Source organism: Anser anser (genome assembly GCF_964211835.1).
Source record: "Anser anser genome assembly, chromosome: 1".
In the NCBI taxonomy this organism is placed as follows: Eukaryota; Metazoa; Chordata; class Aves; order Anseriformes; family Anatidae; genus Anser; species Anser anser.
Window position 1 is genome coordinate 195,505,190 of NC_139720.1, and position 20,705 is coordinate 195,525,894.

General features: G+C 42.9%; 1 protein-coding gene across 8 annotated transcripts in view; it reads left to right on the forward strand.

Annotated features, from left to right (window-relative positions):
• ALKBH8 (alkB homolog 8, tRNA methyltransferase) overlaps nt 1-15,716 on the forward strand; it is a 50,882-nt gene extending 35,166 nt beyond the window's left edge. For all 8 annotated transcript variants that reach the window (XM_083839929.1, XM_083839930.1, XM_083839934.1 and 5 more), the window contains 5 exons: nt 157-263; nt 4,404-4,558; nt 5,404-5,669; nt 13,292-13,441; nt 15,036-15,716. In XM_083839929.1, the coding sequence (XP_083696055.1) occupies nt 157-263; nt 4,404-4,558; nt 5,404-5,669; nt 13,292-13,441; nt 15,036-15,605 (1,248 nt within the window). In that variant the 3' untranslated portion in view covers nt 15,606-15,716. The remainder of the gene's footprint in view (nt 1-156; nt 264-4,403; nt 4,559-5,403; nt 5,670-13,291; nt 13,442-15,035) is intronic.
• Nucleotides 15,717-20,705: the final 4,989 nt, after the last annotated feature.

The following is a 20,705-nucleotide window of genomic DNA, read 5'->3' on the forward strand; positions in this document are numbered from 1 at the left end:
TTTTGTTCCTTAAGGACATATGTCGCTGTTTTGTGGCAATATTCTGATTAACACAATGAGGAGACAAACAAAGCTTGAGACTTGAAAATGCCTGGCGTATGTGTGATGCTCTGTAAGCCATGCTCATTGCTGGTGGTTGTTTTTGTTTCTTTTTAGATTGTGATGGATTTCAAACACCCCGATGGCCACACAGTGGCAGTTATGCTGCCCCGATGCAGTTTATTGGTGATGTCTGGAGAATCCAGATACCTGTGGACACATGGGTACGTGTAAGAGCCCCTGCGTGCTGATAATAGAAGGAGACAGTATATTATTCTTCTCCTTTGATAATGATATTCTTTATTAAGATAACTATACAAATTCCCTCCTCTGTCTAGATGCTGCTCAGGTTAAATTGAAGAAAAAAAATGGGAATTTTAGGAAGCTAGTTGTCAGTCCACAAGGTCACAAAGGGAAGTCTTCCTGGGCTCTTTCCCATTGATTTAGGACCACTTTAACTACTGCTAAGGCTGCAGTATAGTGAACAAGTTTGGGATCCTAGGAAAAGAGATTTCTTGAAAGGTGTCTTGAGGCTTTGCTTATTGTAGAGTTTCAATAAGATTTTTAAATCGTGCACTACTGGGAAATACTTACAATAGGAGCACTGAAATTGACAAAAAGGCAAAAAACTTGGTGAGCTTTGAGAATGACAGTAGTGCGCTTCAGAAGAATAATATGTAAACCCTCATATTGGACAGAAATACCAATGGTAAATGTTTCTTCCTTTGTTTGACCCAAGCAGTCACTGGTTACAGCAGTGAATTGGAGAGACTAATTACACTGTGTAAATTAAACATCAAATCCTTTTATTGGCAGACTTTCTGCCTTTTAATTTTACTGGTTAATTTGTATTATGAAGAAGGCTGAATATGAACTCCCCGACGACGTTTACATTGTTCATTTTTGTAGAGCACTTACACTACCTGTATATTCCCTCGTTAAATTAAATAATTGTAAAAAGAAGCTGGTACTCCTGACATGCATTGTTATAGAATCATAGAATCACAGAGCCATTAAGGTTGGAAAATACCCTCAAGATCATCTGGTCCAACCATCCCCCTACCACCAATGTCACCCACTAAACCATGTCCCTAAGCACCACATCCAACCTTTCCTTGAACACCCCCAGGGATGGTGACTCGACCACGTCCCTGGGCAACCCGTCCCAATGCCTGACTGCTCTTTCTGAGAAGAAATTTCTCCTCATTTCCAACCTGAAAGAAGTCCAGGGCAATGAAGTCCAGCATTATAAACTTCTTTTTCTGTTCTGTCAAATACTGTCAGCCTTTTTTGGAAGGGTTATCTACAACTCTGAGAACATGGTTGCTCCCATGCCAGTGATGTTGCTGGCCTGGGGAGTGGCCCAGGGGAGCTGGCAGGGAGTCTCCAGCCATGTCCCATTGCCCCAGCCGTGGTGTGGGGCAGGCTGGGGTGGCACCTCCGTGAGGGCGGGCTGAGGCCAGGCAGGGACATCAGCCAGGGGTCTGGACCCAGAACAACAGGGCCGTGGCCATGCACAGGCACAGCTGTGACACGTCTGTGCCATGGCTCAGGCGTGGTGCAGCAGGACAGCTTTTGCTTGAAAGCAGCTCCCAGGGGAAGGAGGGACACAGTCCTTGCTGAGGCCCCTGGCTTGCTTCACAAGAGCTTTCTCCAAGGCCACCAGCTCTGCTCTTTCCAAGCTGGCCCAGTGCCCGGGCAGTCAAACCCACAGGAGGGGGAAGGACACGTGCAATGCACTTGTGGTGATTTCCAACAGGCATTCAGTCTGGGGTAGTTTACTTGTCTACTAAGAACTGGAAAGAAGTCATTGCTTACTTCACTTGTACTTTCAATTATGGTTGTGTTTTAGGAACCAAGAAAGTAGTCTACATTAAAAATGGAGAGGTCTAAAAATCTCAGGTCTTTCTACACATATATTCCCATTTCTGGTGCTTGTCTGCCTTCCTTAAAAAATAGTTTTTCTGTATGATAAATATTTTTAAAAGCAGTAGTGGGCCCAGATACTCAACTGGGGTAGATGAGTATTGGAATCTCTTTATTTCAGAATGGGTAGTACTTTTTGTTTTTCTTTTATATTTGTTCTGTTATTTTTCTGAAGTACCTGTTGTTGCAACACCAGATATTTCTCAGAGCACAGCCTCACCTGGTGCACATTGTTACTTAATGGGTATCTTCTGAAACCAGGTAGAACAGAGATAACAGGGTGGGCTTGCACAGTTTGCCAGTAAAGAACAAGTTTTCCTTCATGCTAGTGAAACATGCTGTTGCAATTAATGAGATGAATAATCCAGCAAACAAGTGTAGTTAATTCACTTGCAAACGTAACATCAAAATGTATTTAAGATCATTTGTGATGCCTTTTATCTATTCCCCAGAAATCAAATTAGAGAGCAAAAGGTTCATTTTTGGAATCATTCTGGAAATGTATTCACTCTATGTTTGGATGCCAAGAGAACTAGAGACTTTATTTTAATTAACCCTGTTAACAAAAGGTGCACAGGAAAAGGATTTTTACAGCATTTTATTGTTGACGTTGAGAATATTGTTTTCAGTCCAGCCTTTATCTAGCATTCTTTCTTGTAGCATGGACAAAAGGAAATCATGCAGATTGGAACCACAGAACCCAGAAAAAGAAGACTTATATCTGAAAATATCAGCTCCTAGCATTCACAGCTTATTGCTGCAGATATAAAAATTACTTTATGTAAACAGAAAATCAAATAACAGATCTGCAAACTTGGGATTTGAAGTTCTGCTGTCAAGGGAATCTTGGCCATCGTTAGCTGGTTATTTCATCATAGTTTCATTAACTGCCATGGACAAGGCAGTTTTTTATTAGATCCCATCCTTCCCATGGCTGTCTCTGGGAGATTTCTACTAGGGCTGCCCTGTGCTGTCTTTGTGCAAGATCTCCATGGATCGTCAGTGATTTCCAGACAGGAAGGACCTGTGCTCTTTCCCTGTGATGGGACTAAAGATTGGCTTCCTTGCGGTAGGAAAGGTGACATAGAACAAAGTACTGGCACGCTGATCAGGCTGCCTTCTTGGCATTCAGATCATTCGTCTGCTTGGTTAAGTACAGGCACTGATCAGCAGTTTCGTGTGACCTGCAAAAGAGTTCCAGTAGAAATATGAGTTGAGACCAACTGTTCTGCTTTATTGAAAAATATCAGAGACATTTCCCCCTGCTTCTAGCTCAGCTTATGAGGGTTAAACTCAGCTAACCAATATGGAAGTCAGTTTTATACTGAGAGTTTTTCTTTCTGGGAATCAAGGACTTTGAAGTCAGCAGCTCCGAAGAGGCTTCACTGAGGCCAATTCCTTAGAGATTATTATTTTTTTTTTTTTCCCTTGGGAAAATTTCTGCATTCGTCTCCTTGATGACTAAGTTCAGGAAAGGAAAATGTATCAGTAACAGTAGCAGCTTTGAAGTACTAAGCTATTTCCCTAAAGAGTTTCGGTTTTCTTCGAAGAGTATCTACTTTATCCCATGTGCAAGTGATAGGAAGCCACATGCGGGTGCAGCTGTATCTCTTCTCTCAAGCTGTGTTTCCCATTTTACTTTCTAATTTTCCTCTTGTCAACTTTGAGAGAGATCTACTGTAGAGCTATTCAAAATTCTAAATTTTGGTACCTTTTGCAATGTAAATCTTTTCATAAAATTGTTTGAAACTTTTTTCACCTCCAAAAAAATGTTCCAAGTCGCTTTCATTTTATGAATGTTATGCTTCCAAAAATGTTTTTATTTTCCATTAAGATCTGTGTCAAATCCAGAAGTAGCTTAAGAAGCTCTGTTCCCAGTTTGCTTGATTGATAGATTTTGGTCAAGAAAGATGTACAGCAGAGCTGCACCCTCCAGGCATTTTTGCAAATCTCTGAAGTGCTAGTCTTTGCATCTTCTGCAGTCAATAAATGGAAAAGCAATTCTGTTGCAAAGCAGGCTTTGTGAGAAGGCTCGTTTGTAACAAGCAACTTCAATCTGCTAGTTTAGAGCTAGTCAATACTATTCTAGGTCCGTAGCCTCCATTTTAACTAGTGTATTTTAGCTTTAACGAATATATTTCAGATAAAGGCCTAAAAAATAATCAAACTTATGGAGGGAAAGGAAGTAGGGGAAGGGAAATGTAGTTCCTTTCAATTAAATAACACTTTAATTAACATCATTAGTTTATGTGTCAGCACTTCTTATTTGGTTCTCTGAAATTGAATAAGCTGAAAATAGAAGCAGCAGTACATTAAATGGCATGTTGTAATCACACTTGTCAGAGCACTTAAGAATTGCCTTGTTATAAAGATGGATTGTTTATTTTTTTTCTGATGCAAATTAAATTATTCTTTGATTTTGTGTTACTTTGTTTTAGGATTACACCCAGAAAATATGATATCATTCAAGCTTCTGAGCTGGGACAGAAAGTTGGAACGATCACTGCTGATGTTGGAGATTTAACACTAAATCAGAGGAAAACAAGGACATCATTTACATTCAGGAAAGTGAGGAGAAGCCCCTGCAACTGCAGTAAGTGTCTTGAGGTGATCTCCCAGTCAAAACTGGTATTTGCGTATCATCAATATATAAGCGCATTTCTTGAGCAAATCTGTTTATCCCTTTAGATAGTTTTGGCAGTCCTGGTAGTTGTTCCTAAACACTACAGGGTTAGCCATACCATGTGGTTTGAATTAGTTGCATCCGCGTGGTTGCTGGAGTTTCAGTATACAGGAAGGCATTTGTCTAACACTGGAGTCAGATGATTAATACAGAATCTTGTGTTTTATTGGGACCTTAAGTACTGGAAGAATGTAATATAATAGAAGTAGCTAATATTCTTCAGATTTTTATCAGTTCTGGGTATTTGAAGGGGACTGTAGTTTTGTGAAAATAAATACATTAGAGAGGGAAAAGCAGTCAGTTCCACAATGATAGAACCATGTAAGTGACTTAGGGCAGTACAGATAATAATTGACAGGTTGCTCAATCGTTATGTGGAACCTGAAGTCCAATTGTGCCCTCAGAACAGCATTTCATGGGAATTTCAGAGGCAGAATTGCAATGGCATGGTCTTTGATGCTAGGGGCACTGTCTCAGTTTTGAAAACACAAACCTCGTTAATAGAGTAGGATGAATGATTGCTGTAGACAGCCTCTGGTACACATGGGCAGGTTGCTTGCTGTAAAATCATCAAACAGTGCTGCAGTTTAACCTGTGTTTCAGTTCTTAAAAGGAAAAGGACGGAATGAAACACTCGTTGCAATTTAATATTTCACTTTTACTTCTGTTTTGTTTTGCTAAGTAAGTTTAATTAATATGGAATGACTTTAAATAAAGAAAAATGTTCTTGTTTGCATATCTGTTGCTACATCTAGTTTACCCATCTGTCTGTGACAGCCAGAAAGGACAGAAAAGACAGATACAACCATCATTTCCCCATAACGAGATGGAAGCCTCAGAGCTGGAGCAAGAATATGTCCACAAGGTGTACGAAGAGATTGCCACGCACTTCAGTAGTACCAGGCATAGCCCGTGGCCCCGAATTGTGGAGTTTCTCAGGTCACTACCAGAAGGGTCAATAGTCGCTGATGTTGGTTGTGGTAATGGGAAATATCTAGGCATCAACAAGGATCTGTACATGGTAAGTAGTAGCCAATGTCGTTTGTTCTCATCAGTACTAGTGTTTATTCCATTGTGCAGTTGTACTATGTTGGAGCTTCAGATGCAGGAAGAGTGCCAAGAACAGAAAGCTGTTGCCTGATCCAAGATCAATTACCAATTGTGTTAGGCTTCCTGATCCCTTCGCTATGTGTGTTAACCTTTATTTCAAAACAATTTTTGCTTTGCAAGTTAGAGTATGTTAATAAAAAAGTAGCGATGGGTGCAGAGGATTGAAAAATTTGTAATGGATGTTACTGGTTTTTTGTTACTGTTATTAAGTAAGATTATTAAAGGGAAAATAGTTGGGCAATTTGGATTCTTCCAAGAAGTGGCTGATGTGTGGGAAATGCAGTGTACAATTTGTTGAAATCTCCACGGACAGTACTTGTTTTAATACGTCTTCAGTTCCCTTTGGCCTAATGGCATGGCTCATTTGTGAATGATACCATGGTTGGCCTTCCCACCTGAATCTGTGCATAGTCCCAGTAAATATGCCAACATAAAATGCGTGGGGGAGTCTCAACTTCAGCACAGATTTCTGTAATTTCTCTCTCACTCTTTTCCTCGCTTTTCGATAGTCCTGATGTCATTGTTCCTATGTTCTCATCACCTTCCCTCTCGCACAGTCTGTGCTTAGCTCAGTTTTACTTCTCTCCTTTCCTATTATGGGAACATGAAGCACATACAAATATGGACCAACAGACTGTTTTTACTGCAAATATTTCAGAGACTTTTTTGCAGGGTCAAACTTTCTGTTGTTCTTTTTACCCAAAACAAGGCTTTGAGAGGTGTGCATTAAGCTGTCCCCTGTTCCAGAACTGGTTCTTTCATGCGTTTGTACTATGAAACGCTTAAAAATCCATCAGGCTTGAAAAATTCTATGCAAGGCAAAACATTCATTATCAATAATAAAAGTCAGACTTGTTTGTCTGTTGCAACAGAGAAACAAGAGTTTCTGTACTGCTATTTATATTCAGCTATAAGACATAAGTTGTTATTTACAGCCCTGTCTGTATTTGTAATGCATTTATTTTCATTACTGCTTTTATAAGCTAGGAAAAAAAACAACTGATTTATAAGTAGGCATGTTAGTGCCTGACTGCAGTAGCCTGAAAATAATTATTAATGTTCAATACATTTCAGTCTTTTGCTCCTGACTAATCACTTTCCTGTAAGAAAAATCTGCAAACCTAACTAGAGGGGAAAAAAGTTTTCCAGGGTTTCATGTAGGTCACCGAGTGCTAGAATGAATTCAGGAAATTGCTGCTGTATAGGTTTCTGGTAAGCCTTTAAGGTGAAATCTCTGAGTTGCTGTATTCAGAAATTCCCAGGACCAGGCTGTGTCCTGGAGCCCACAGTTAACCAACGGAGGGAAAGAAAGATCCTGCATCTGCTGGCAGTCAGCTGAATGCCAGCCCTTCCCTCCTGTTCCCTTAGCAGTTAACTCATTTCCTACATGCCTGCACAAGTCCAAAAAGAGGAAAGTAACAGTGAAAGAGAGGAAACTTTTAAAGCAGTTGAGACAGTTGAAAGTTAGCATCTGGAGATGGTTTCCTTCAGCTGGCCATTTACCATGGGTTGGGCACAGATCTGAGGCTGAGGGGGTACTTCGTGCTTTACATACCAGGTGCGTTGTTGGGATAAGAGAATGGTCTCTAGATACAGGCCAACCATTTCCTTCCTCATTTCCTCCTCTTAGCTCGTGAGCATAAAGTCAAGACAGAAACTTACTTATTTGCATCCTTCCTTCACAGCATCGCTGTGGCTCTTGTCGCGTTTTTATGCACAGTGCACAGGAGCTCTTAGTCTAGTTGGGAAAGAAGCAAAAAACAGTACAGCCATGCAGCTTGGGAGTGTTTTTCTCAGAAATACTGAAAATTAGGCAGAGGGACCTGAGGCAAGCACTTTCTGAGGTCAGGCGATGTACTTTAAAGGTTACTGTACATTTTTAGACAGGATGCTTCAAGTAGCAGCTCTAATGGTGGGTCACAGCTAAGGTATCTCTCTCGATGTTTTAATCTTCAGGCACTGCCCGAAAACGTCTCCGCTGTGGCCTGAGCTGTTGAATTTGCTTCAGCTTCTTTAGATGATTACATAGAGCCTTACCTACCCGGGTGTCATTGTGTTACAATGAAATGCGTGTGAATCCAGCTACGCTCAGCGAAAATGACAGCACCGCAATGGCTGCGTTGTTCTGACACAGTCAAGGAACAGCAACTTCATGACGAGCACAAGTTGAGGTTAAGAATGTTTGCGAGAGAGAGAATCCATGTCTGATGTAGTCAGGGCAAAGACTGGAGAAAGAGTCTCAGACTTCTAGTCTCAGATTACTTTTATTTCTCTGTCTTTCCCAGCTATTTTTATTGTTGGAAGGAATGCAAATAGAAATGTCTACAGTTTTATTTGTTTGTTCTCCCATCCAACCTTAATCCAGGGAATTAATTACTTTAACAGTATATGTGTAAACGTTTTCAAGCTTAATGTTCATATGTATAAGCGGAGCTTTTATTTTTACAGAGTGCAGTATTTCAGCCTTACCCATCCCCCCATCACCACAAGGGTTTCCTTCCAGAGCCTGTTGACATCATTGCAGTGTATCTCATCCATTTTTATGAGCTGTAGCTCTGTCTCCCAGGTTCCAGTGTCCAGGCAGGTGTGGTGATGTGTAAATCACCACAGGAATGTGCAGCATCCCCGTGGGGCTAGGGTGTGAGTGGAAGGCATGGAAGCCTTTCAGTTTTGTGGTTTACACTTGCAGTTGAACTGATAAACTGGTGGGAAATCCAGTAATAACTGACTGTGCGTTGGGTAGCTGTTTTTCTTATATAAAAGGAAATGACTCTACTTGCCAGAATACTGATGCTAGGAAGAAAAACGATGGCAACACAGGAGCCCAAATGGTTTGTTTTAACACAGACACTCCTATTTCTGCACTGCGTGTCATTCAAAGGTAGTCAGTAATGTTGCTTGTATTTCACGTGACCTTGTAAGTCACCCTACTGCAGTGAGATGCGTATCTGTCTTTATTTTTTCCCCCCGCATTATTGTCCCAAGCTGTTATCAGCTGGAACTGTATGTAAGTTTGATTTTTTGGGGAATGGGGAAGAGGGACTGTGAAGATGAGGTGCATTAATGTTGCGTACTGGTGAGCGGTTTTTAGTTGCAATGGATCCGTGTTGCTTGAGAACAGATTTCTATTTGAAGGACTTAGTAGTAAGTAAAAACAGGAAGGACAAAACTATCTGACAAAGGTATACCTAGAGCCAGGTCACTGTGTATTTCAGTGACTGAAGGGTGAGGCAGAGGAACCTTTCCTGACCTTCTCTCTCACTGAATCAGGAGTCATTAAAGTGATGGGAGTTCTGGGCTCAGGAGGCACTGGGCAAGAGCAACACAAAACCAGAATGAACACTGACTTGTTCAGCTTGGCTCTGTTGCTGTGTAATTGAGAAATGAGCTTCCCGTTTTAGTCATAGCAGTTTCCACAGGCACCCTGACTGCATGCAATGGAAAAACAAAACACGGGGTGAAGAGAATGCTGAAGGCCTGGCAGACCAACTGGAGCAAGGAGATTTGTCTTCCTTGCTGTGTCTGTGCTGGTGTCTCTTTTTCCTGTGTGTGTGTATGTGTGCTGGAATGTAATTTGGTTCCTTGAGGCTCTGACACTATTAGTTATAGTTGAGGTGTTTCTCTGGGGAGCCACATAATTCCATTTGGTAGTTGGATTTCAGAATTAGATGTAGTTTTCTTCATCAGTTTCTAATGTGCTGAATCAATCAGGTTCCCAGATACTTAAATGAACTAATTCAACCAGGTAGAGTTAGTAATAATGAGATAACATAGAAAGAAAATATATAATGGTGGGCACCGTTCACCTGCCTTTACCTATCTTTATTTAAGCGTGCAAGAAGATTTATCTTTTGCAGATTTGCAGTACCGTTACAAAGCTTGCTATTTATCTAGTGTCTTTTGGCCCCTAATGATCAATTCCAAACCACTGCATTAATAAGGTTTTATAAAATTTAGTTTAACTACTCCTAGCTGAAATGGTGTAGGTGAAGTTGCCTGGGAACCTGAAGGATCGGGATGGGATTTCTGCCTATCTTATCGCTTTCCAAGGAACCCAGTGCAGAGCCGCTGGAAACTCAGACAAATCACAGATTTTGCATTTCTTTCTCCCTTCCCTTCCCCACATCTTTTATCTTAGTCTTTTTTGATGCTTCTTTAATTTATCTAAAGGTTTGATAATACACATTTCCTGACTTAAAACAAGAGTTGGATGTAAATGGTTTTATCCAGATAAAATGAAAATCAGTGGCAGATATACCTGTTAAAAAAAAAAAAAAAAAGTGTTTTGTGAGCCCAGATAAATAGGTGTCAGTGACCACTCTGGAGCTCCTGAGATCACAAAAAAACAGTGAAGAAGTTTGTAGATGCCTGCCAAAAAGGCAGGGATGTAGGGAATGGCTGCCTGGAGTAAAATCGATGAAACCTGAGAAGCAGACCTCCTCTGAGGGAATACTAAAAGGAGTAGAGCAACTTGCTTGGAGGCCTGGCTAAGAGGTGGGTTCAGCTGAACAGTCAGCTGTGCTGTTGGAGATACATGTAAGAAATTGCATGGCTGAAGCAAGGAGTTTAATCTGGAAAACTTGGAGAAAAGCTGTAAGAAATGTTAGAGAAGCATCAGTTTGACTCACCAAGGAATGTGCTAGATTAAGGTTCTTTTCTTTTTGGACACTGAGCTAATAGCACTTCCTCTACCTTCCTATGTAGTTCTAGAAGAGCTTAACAAGGATAGTATCCTATGCTAAACATAAACATTAGAAATATGAACTGGCAAAAATTAAAGCGTTCCAGTTACCTTTTGAGATTTTTTTAATGATTTGATTGTTTAATTGGAGAGAGAGAGAAAAAAAATAAAACTATTCTGTATCGAAACATGTCTTTGAACTATTTTCTGTAAATGAAGCTTCATAACATCAAAGCTTCTACTTGCTTCAGAACTAGAAATCAGTAACAGGATTGGGAGAAGTTGAGTTTGAGGTCTCTGTCTCTTGCTGTAAATGGTTTCTTATGGGACGTCCATCTTGTTTTGGAAAATGCCCCATATGTTCTTAAAAATCATAGATAGGCTCGATTTCCGCCTGTAAGCTCGTACTACACCACTGAAGTTAACTGCTTTTTGCTAGGTTATTGGTTTCTAAGAGACTGAAACCAATAGATACTGGTTTTGAATGAATGCATGTTTCTTGTAAGCTACAAAATACAGGAATGGGGTGATTAGAAGTCTTGTTAAAATATCATGGGGAGATTATTCTAATAAGGATGCTGAATTTGGTTAGCTCCAGCACCAGGCAGGTTTGTGGTGACTCCCCATGTTCAGCATTTATGCATGTATATGTAGCACCTATTATAAAGTAAATAATAAAAACAATATAAAGGTAAGCCTAATATACCTGTTTCAGAGCAGCCGTGCATCCAAATTGATCCATTTCAAGGCTTCCATTTTCCCTGCAAAATGGAATCTTTTTGCTTGGATGTAGATCCACTTTAACAAGGGTGACATGACAAGGAAGCCTGACTTCGTAATTATTTTATGTAATTTAGATGCAAATGAGGACTTCACATTCTGGCAGTCATGCCTTTGTTCTTGTTCTCAGTTCACTGAATTTCATCAACATACAACGTAGTCCTTTTCAAGGTCATTTTAGGAGGGGAGGATCGAACTTCACTCTCCAGCTTGTTTTTACTGTGGTAGTGTAGTGCCCGAGCAATTCTTTCTGGGAAAGACAGTGGAAGTTGCAAATACTCTTCTTCCTTCTTTTTTGGTCTGCATCAAATTGGACCCCTTGAGTTTTATTAAGTACCCCGTGCTAACGTCTTAATTGCAAAAGTAGTTGAGGGCACTGGTAATGAGGCGTGGAATCACCAACACGCAGGTTGTCAGCTAAACCTGCCTCATGATGAGAGTAATTTAAAGACACTTCAGTTGGTTTCCAGCATGAAATGGTGGGGATTTATGTTTACTTCCAAGTAAACAAGAGTTCCCTCTTTTATTCACTTTGTGCTTCAGTAAGTTCTGAGAGGAGGCCAAGAAATAAATGGGAAGGAAGCAATACGAGGATTGATCTTGATCTTTTCAGGGCTGTTCAGAATTAATTGGCAGGATGATATGTACGTAGCTGTAGTGCTGGTTTTGTGGAAAATGATCCTGGGTAGTCAGACTGGCATTTCCACAACAGTTTCATTTACTTTGGACCAGAAGTCAGGGGCATCAGTAGATAGAAGCTCACTTGGAAGCTTTCAGGAAATCTGACTGGAACGGATTCCTGGTTTTCTTCAAAGTTGTGATGGTAGGTAGAAAGCTAAAATAAATTGAACTGATAAAATGAGAAGTTATGTTGGAAAATATATTTATTTTTACTAATTATTGCACAAAGACATTTTTAATTTTAGCAATACTGTTGTCTCTGCTGGGTTGATTAACCAGAGCAGTTTGCTATTCTTCTTGCATTGAGGATAGTTTAGTATTCTTTTTGCATCAAACAAAATAAACACTGTCAGAATTATTTATATAGGAACCTGAATCTGTGCTCTGGTATTTGCTTGTTGCTGATCATTGAAAATCAAAATAAATGCAACGTTCTGATGCAGGCTGAGTTTGATATATATGGCTTGGTAGCAGGGCTTTGGTTTGAGTAGTGAATGTGCGTGGCAGACATGCAAATGAGAGTGGTACATGCCTCACGCTGTTTGTTCTTACAGAAGAGTCTAGACTAGTTTGGATTTATTGTTTTTATGCAAGCATGTAAAAAACTTTTTCTAGATGCTTTTTCGTTGTATCTTTGGCTTGGACTCTGGGTAAGATTCAAAGGGCAAAAGAAACATTTAATGAGGTGTTCTGAAATGCTTTCTGGGGATCATTTTGTTTGGACTGTACAGGAACGTTGAAAATTGTTGTGCTGAATATGAAAGCTTCACCTTTTGTGCATTTTGGTGCCGAGGTTGAAAAGGACTGTACCTGAGCACTTTTTTACACTGAAATGAAAAAACCTGTGTGATTAATGAAGCTGTGTGACATGCCTCAGAGATGCTACTGAAGTCGACACTTTGGTGTTTATACTTGTAGATTCAGCATTTGTGAGTTCAGAATTTGGCTGCTTAAAATGTCATCGGATTACAAGTGGCAATTGAAAGGAAACAAGAATACTGAGGTTAGGTTGGGTCACCTCTTCCTTTGCTATTTTCTGGCTCTTCTGCTATTTTGAGACCAGTTTTGAGAAATGTTGTGCTGAAAGCTGTTCTGTCTTACGCTGGTTCAAAATCAAGGTGCTATAATGAGCTGTCTAATAGCCCATCTGTTATCTTTCAGTTTTAAATACACACTTTTTTTCTTTCTTTTTGTCTGTACCCAGCAATCATATATGCTGCTTAGTTGACCCTCTTTTCTCATGCTCACTCGTGGTTTTGTTTTGAACTAAAATGTGTTACCTTGGTAGGAGACTGTGATGACTCTATTAGAGTAAGCATCGAGTGAAAATCATTTTCCAGTCTTGTAATTATCCTCTTAGGAAAAGCTTAATGAAACACTTTCTGTTACAGATTGGCTGTGATCGCAGCAAAAACCTTGTGGATATTTGTGGAGAAAAAAATTTCCAGGCGTTTGTCGGTGATGCCCTGTCAGTGCCAATCCGAAGTGGTTCTTGTGACGCCTGCATCTCTATCGCTGTCATTCACCATTTCTCAACAGCAGTAAGTCACCCCCCTGTGCTCCACTGTACTGCTGTGTTGCTGTACAGAACTACTAATGGTATAAAAAACTGCTGGTTTGGGCTCATGGGAGCAAAAGGGAAGGATAAGTGGGGTGAAATTGAAGACTTGCGTTTGGTATAAGCAGTTGTCTGAGCAGAGTTAAGCTGTTACACTGCTGCTGCCTTCGAGACATTCTCTTTACGTTCTCCTTCTCCCTGTCAGGTGCACTTGCTCCTCCTGGCACTTGGATCTCTGATGTTTGTGTTTCATTCTGTTCTGCTTAAAATTAATGACTCTGGAGAAGGGGCTTTGCTTTGGGAATCAGAAGATATGTTACTTCCTAACTCAGATCTTGAACAGATCTCATGGTTTTTCCTCTGTGCCTTCATTCTTCATCTACAAAGAACAACAGGGACACTGGTCGTCTGTCTGCCTTCTCTCTGGGTTGTGTAAGCTTCTCCTGGCAGGAACCGTGCAGCTGTAGCAAGCCTATTTGTGGTACCAGAAATGAAGTGAATGCTTCCAAATGCAGTATAAAATGTAGGGAGCAGTCTACATTTTGGAGAAGACTGACATACCTTCATTGGGGTAGTTAGAGGAACTGTGAGCTCTAAATTTTAACTCCTTCAGCTGCAAACTTAGTGTATGTATTGTTAGGTATAGTAGATTTGAATCTAGGATTTTAGATATTGATTGACTCTCTTGAAGAGACTGTGTGTCGTTTCGAACTGTGCTGAAACATCCAAGAATTCCTAATCAACACAGCACTGTTTTCAGATGGCAAGAGAACTGTGTTCAGGAAAATGGCTTACCTTGTGCATAGTGATTGTCCCTCTGTGCTCTGCTCTGGTGAGGCCGCACCTCGAGTACTGTGTTCAATTTTGGGCCCCTCACTACAAGAAGGATATCGAGGCCATGCAGCGTGTCCAGAGAAGGGCTACAAAGCTGGGGAAGGGTCTAGAGAACAAATCATATGAGGAGCTGAGAGGGAGCTGAGGTTGCTTAGCCTGGAGGAGAGGAGGCTCAGGGGAGACCTTTTTGCTTTCGACAATGATTTTAAAGGCGGTTGTAGTGGGATGGAGGTCAGTCTCTTCTCCTAAGCACTAAGTGATAAGACAAGAGGAAATGGCCTCAAGTTGCACCAGGGGAAATTTAGGTTGGATATTAGGAAAAATTTCTTCATGGAAGGGGTTGTGAAGCATTGGAACAGGCTGCCCAGGGAAGTTGTTGAGATACCATCCATGGAGGTCTTCAAGAAATGTGTAGATGTAGTGCTTAGGGACTTGGTTTAATGGTGGACTTGGCAGTACTAGGTTAAAGGTTGGACCAGACGATCTTAGAGGTCTTTTCCAACCTAAACGATTCTATGAGTTATTTACCAGTGCCTGGCCATTAGTGGGTTATGGTGCTCTGTACTCATGCATGTTGGATAGAAATGGACATTGCCCAAAATGCAGAGTGGAAAAAATTCCTCTGGTCTTCATTGTATTGGGGTGTGGGCAGATGGATGGCAGTAAGCAGGACGTGCTGCCGGTTCTGTTGTTATGTCTGTCTGTTTATATACCAGCTTCCCACTTCTGCTTTCCTTTTGTAGGAAAGGAGGCTGGCAGCTATCCGTGAACTAGCCCGGCTTCTGAGGCCTGGTGGAACAGCACTCATTTATGTCTGGGCAATGGAACAAGAATACAAAAACCAGAAGTCTAAATACCTTAAGGAAAAGCACAGCAATAAAGACAAGGAGGAGGAAATCAATTCTGGCATGGCCCAGAGACTGCCTGGTGATCAGATGCCTGATAGCAGCAGCCAAGACTCAGCATGTACTGACCAGCTCCTTGGTGACTCAAAGGACAAAGGCTGTGGTGCAAAGCCAGTGGCAGACTCCAGACTGCCTGTTCACACCAACCGAACCTCCTTTCACTCTCAGGATTTGCTGGTTCCCTGGCACCTGAAAGGCGGCACTAAAAAGAGACGGGAAAACGTTGAGACTGTGCTGTTTCCAGCTGGCTCTAAGGAATCGCAAGGACCCAGCCCTGTTTTCCACCGCTATTACCACGTGTTCTGTGAAGGCGAACTGGAAGCAGCGTGCAGATCCCTGGATGGTGTGAGGGTTCAAAAGAGTTACTATGATCAGGGAAACTGGTGTGTGGTTCTAGAAAAGTTGTAGTCCATGGTATTTCCTCCATTACCTGGTTTTTCTGGAAGTACTTTTAATGCAGGCTATAGCTATTACCTCTTTTAAAATAACAGAATAAAAGATTGTTTGTTGAATTAATAACTAGCACTGTGTGCATGTGTTAACAAAATAATGACCAAACTCAGGTACTACCTCCATGGAGTGTGTATTTCACTTTTGTGAATTACAGGGAGGAGGATGCAGCAGATAAAATACTGGCCATGGAAGTCAGTAAGGCCAGGGTTGAGCTTTTAAAGTCAAAGGGCCTGGTTCTCCACTCTGTTACACCAATTTATGCTGATATAGCTGTAGTGGCCTCCCTGTGAACCACCAGTTAATCGAAATGGAGCTCTGAGCTGATCAGTGCAACCAGGAAATATAAAACTGTTTGCAGTATAAACTTTGGGTCAGACAGGAGGGAACAAATGGCATGTGAAGCAGTTTGGCTGAAGAGCCAAATCATTGCCTGAAGTCTAGCAGAGAGTCCTGCCTGGTTTGGCATCTGTCAAGGGGTCACAAATCTTTTGCAGCTTGCAATTTACTCTCTTTTCAGAGTCGTGATACTAATAATTTCCTCAAGGGGAACTGGAAAGCCAGTGGGGATACCACAATTGTTTTTTCTCTTCCTTGACCCTCAAGCACCCTCAATTCGTGCTGTCACTCCCCAGGTTCCTCTAGTTCTTCATTCTGATGTCGTTTGAGAGCTGCTCTGAGGTGTGAGGTTGCCCAGTGGGACTTCTCGGAGCAGCTCAGCTAAACGCCTGCCTTCCTGGGAGCACTGGGCTCTGCCCCTGCAGCATCACCAGAGCTTGTGGTGCGGTGCCAGCTTAGGTGCCCCTGAAAAAATCAGGGAAAAGATTAAATTAAGGGTAGAAGCAGTGCAAATTTGCTGCAGGGCAGTTTCAACCCATAAATGCTGGTAGCTGAAATGAGTTTTATTTGTTGTGCTTCAGAAGAACTGACGCTGAGCTGGCTGACTCACGGTTACGCAGCCGCTGCTGCCGTTGCCTGCAATGACCAGCACAGAGTCACAGCTCGATTTATTTAACACAGCCCTCGTGCTATCAAAGGGGCATGCCACCTGCAATGCCTTTCCAGAATTAAAATATAATGGACTCGCTTTTTCAGGGTGAATGGCTACCGGTGTCTCTGAAACCCAGAACTGCAAGGCTATACCTTCATTGCCCTTTTCACTGATTCATTGCCTGGGGGTAAGCAGGTCATTGCTGCTGTAATTAACGACATCTAATCCAAGGTGCCCGTAGTGACAGGACAAGGGACAATGGTTTTAATCTGAAACGGAATAGATTTGGATTGGATACCAGGAAGAAATCTTTCACAATGAGGATGGTGAGGCCCTAGAACAGCTTGCCCAGAGAAGTTGTGGATGCCCCGTCCCTGGAGGTGTGGAAAGTGGGGTTGGCAGAGCTTTGACTGACCTGACCTAGTGAGCCCCCCAAAGAGCACTTGGAGAAGACGATCTCATTCCTCAGCTGCACATACTGTCCCTGGAGCAGCAGCCTTGTCCTAGCTGATTTCTTTTGTTTGAGCCACGTGGAAGCAAAGAGGCACATCCTTGGCAGGTGAGCCCTCTTGGGCATGCTTGGAGTTGGTTTGCATATATTCAACATGTATCACATAACTGGTAAGCAAGGTCTTCATGTGTGCTTGTGGACTGGATGATGAATTTCTGCAGGAGAAGCCTTGCTTGCCCATTGGTAACATCGGTAGGCTTGTAGGAGTGACGTGAGCAAGTCCTGGTGCCCTCAGGTGAGATGTGCAGGTGGAAACGGAAGACTCACCCATGCAGGAGCATGGGTCTTTGCTGAGTGTTTCAGCTCAGTGTGTGTCCCAGCAGAGCCACAGAGGGCAAGGGGCTGAGCTCAGACCCTTGGCCAAGAGGGGAACTTGCTTATCCTTGCTTCTGCTCACAGCTGACATACCATGGGCAGAGGGCAGTGCTGGGAAGACATGCAGGAGTGTGCTGTGGTGGTAGTTATTTACATCACAAGTAAAGAGAAACACCGAGTAACGTATGTTCAAGTTAAGAAAACCTAAGGAGTCGTGGCAGTTAGCTGTGAGAACATGGTTGGTATTTTACTTGGCATGACCTGCTGCAGAGAAACCTGCCTGCTGGTTATTAACAATGCATTTTGCAGGATTGCCCCAGCGCCCTCTCTTCCCTCTGGGATGGTTTCCAACAAGTTGTTACTCCCAGCAGGGACAGTTGTCAGAAGGACCCTCCCTGCGTGCTGCTCTGGCACTGGGGCACGGTGTGAGCAGGGGCTCGGTGCAGGGCACCCTGTGGGCTCTGGCTGCTAGGGTCTGTGTGCAGCAGCGCACCCAGCTCCGGGGTGGCCTCAGGATGGTGACAGAGGGCAGGGACTGACCAAACTGGGCTGCCTTGTCATTTCAGGTTACTCTGGATTGTATTCATTCGGGACAAAGGAGGAGGACCACTTCGCTTACGCTCCTTATCTGTGTGGCCATGTGTTTATGGGTGCCTGGATGCCTGCTGAGCACGCAGCAGCTTTTCTGCTTGCTTGTGAGTGCATTTCCATAAGGGTCTATAATGTGCTGGCAAGAAACAACTGCTTGAAATAGTCCAAAGCTGCCATATCATGACCTTGTGTGAAATTCTGAAAGTGGGTCTGTGGTAGTGCTTCATTACTTAGAGGCCCACAGTACTCCTGTTGCGAGGTGGTGCCTCCAAATTCACTGCTGGTGCTGAGTTGGGCATGGGCTTGAACACTGTTCTAACCTAGGGCCCTACTGCAGCAAACAAACCCTGAAAGTTGAGCATGGACTTCGTGTAGCAAAGTGATGTTACTGGTTGTGAATGCAGATTCTCACTTGGAGAGTGCCACCTTGGGAAATGCTGGCTGGCGGGTTAAACTTGCCATGCGTAATTCCTTACCAGAGGGGGTTTTCCTGGCATTCCCAGTGCAGTTCCGCATGGAGAGCAGGGTGCTGCCTGTCTGCGAGGGCTGGGAGCTGGAGGCCTGGTCCCAGCAGCACGGCAGCTCTTCAAAGACGTGTGAAGAGTTGAAATGACTCTGACATCCTCCAAGGCTTGGAAATGTTCTGAAATTTATATTTGATTAAAGCCAGACAGTCTCGTTAGATGCTCAGAGAGGATGCAAATGCTGAAGGAGAAAATGACGAGGGAGGACGACAGGTAGATGTTAACAAAATCTATTGCAGAGGTTTATTGAGGAGCTCATTACCAAACAGAATTACGTGCCGCCGCCGATGCCCTCTGCAGCTCTCGCTCACCCCTGTTTTCTTCCTGGAAGCATAATGAGCTGAAGCTCTTTCGGGTCAACAGTTGGATTTAAATGTTACAGGTTTCACAGTGCAGTGGTTTTCATAATAACTGTGATCCGTTTTTTGGCCTTATTTAAATAACAAATGTGCTTAAGTGGTTATTCATTTGTGGTCTAGAAGATAAAGGGAAGGCAGAGCTCCACGTGGGTATGACCTGTGCTGTGAATGCCGATGCATCTCCTGCTGCACTCCTCCCCCAGGGCAAGGCAGGTGTCCTCAAAGTGCCTCTCAGTGCACCCTGCAGGTGGTGGGGATTCCTCTCTGCCCCAAATACCACCATATTTTTTTTTTTAAGCTCTTCACACATGCAGGCAAACACCTGGTGCGGGGACCAGAGGCAGCAGTTTGTTTTGGGGGTTGCTGTCCCCCTTGCTCACAGCCTCTAGTTTCGGGGACCCCAGGACCACTCCCACCCCATCAGACACAGCATTTGTCCATGCATGTCTCGCACGGTCCTTGGCAAAACAAGTGCTCCAGAGCAGCAAAATATTGGCATGCTGGAAGCTAAGTGTGCAAATGATGTCATTTGCTGTCCTGGGGACAGACAAGAAAATGAAGCCTGCGAAGAATCAAAGGCATGTCCTGGTGCAGTGGTGCCGGTGACAAAACTCCCCCGGGTCTCAGGGAGGCCGGGTTTGTCCGGAGGTGCTCAACTTCAGCTTTGTGGGCAGAGGCTTAGGAGAGCAGAAGGCAAGGGGCGGCACACTGGGCTGTGTGGGGACCTCGGCCTCTTCTCGGAGAGCTTGAAGGACTGGCCTCAGCGGAGTGAGCAGAAGATGAATCACACAGAATCACAGAACTGTAGGGGTTGGAAGGGACCTCCGGAGATCATCGGGTCCAACCCCCCTGCCAAAGCAGGTTTCCCTAGAGCAGGCTGCCCAGGTAGGCGTCCAGATGGGCCTTGAATATCTCCAGAGAAGGAGACCCCACAGCCTCCCTGGGCAGCCTGTGCCAGTGCTCCGTCACCCTCACCGTGAAGAAGTTTTCACATGAGCTCTCGTACTGCTGCTCATGGCCACGTGAATTCAGCAGTGAGGGGAAGGCAGTGGGGAAGGCAATTTCCCCATTTTGGAAGTTCACCAGTAATTTTGGTGTGATGGAAGAATTCTTGATAGATTCACATGTCAGTCCTTGATCAAAGCATCAAAACCTACTTGGGAACCTATCTGTGGTTATTCCAAAAGAGCGTTCTAAGAGAACGTTCAGGTCTTTACTGAGCAATGGAAATCTCAAGTGTGTTACTTGTTAGTTGCTTTAAAAAAACAGCTACTAAACAAGCTGTTGCCATACTTTTAGTGAAGTTTGTCAAGATTTTTATTTTTGTGTGCACAATTTCCAAGATGATTTTAGTGAAATCTATGATGAAACATATGGTCAGTGAGAAGTTCTACATGTGAACAAAATGACACTTCCACATGCAAGAAACTTTAAACCTTCATTTTAGGTAAATTCCTTGCTTACCAAATATGAAAATAAAAAGCAGATATAGAAAAATCCAAAGTAATCTCCCTCAGAGCAAGTCATGCTTCTGCTGTTGGACTTGCTGGTTAGCCTGTTTTTTTTTTTTTTTCCCCGTTTTATGTGAATCTGGGAGAGGTTTCAGTGTACAAAATGTACAAACTTCCTTGTTTATTGGGGACTGTATTTCTGAAAGCTTCCAAAATGGGATTTGGTTGCCTCCTCTGCCTTACCTTCTGCATGGTTAGTAGTATGTACTGTCTTGTCCCCTTATTTCTCTCCTTTGCAGCAACGCCTAGAAAACAC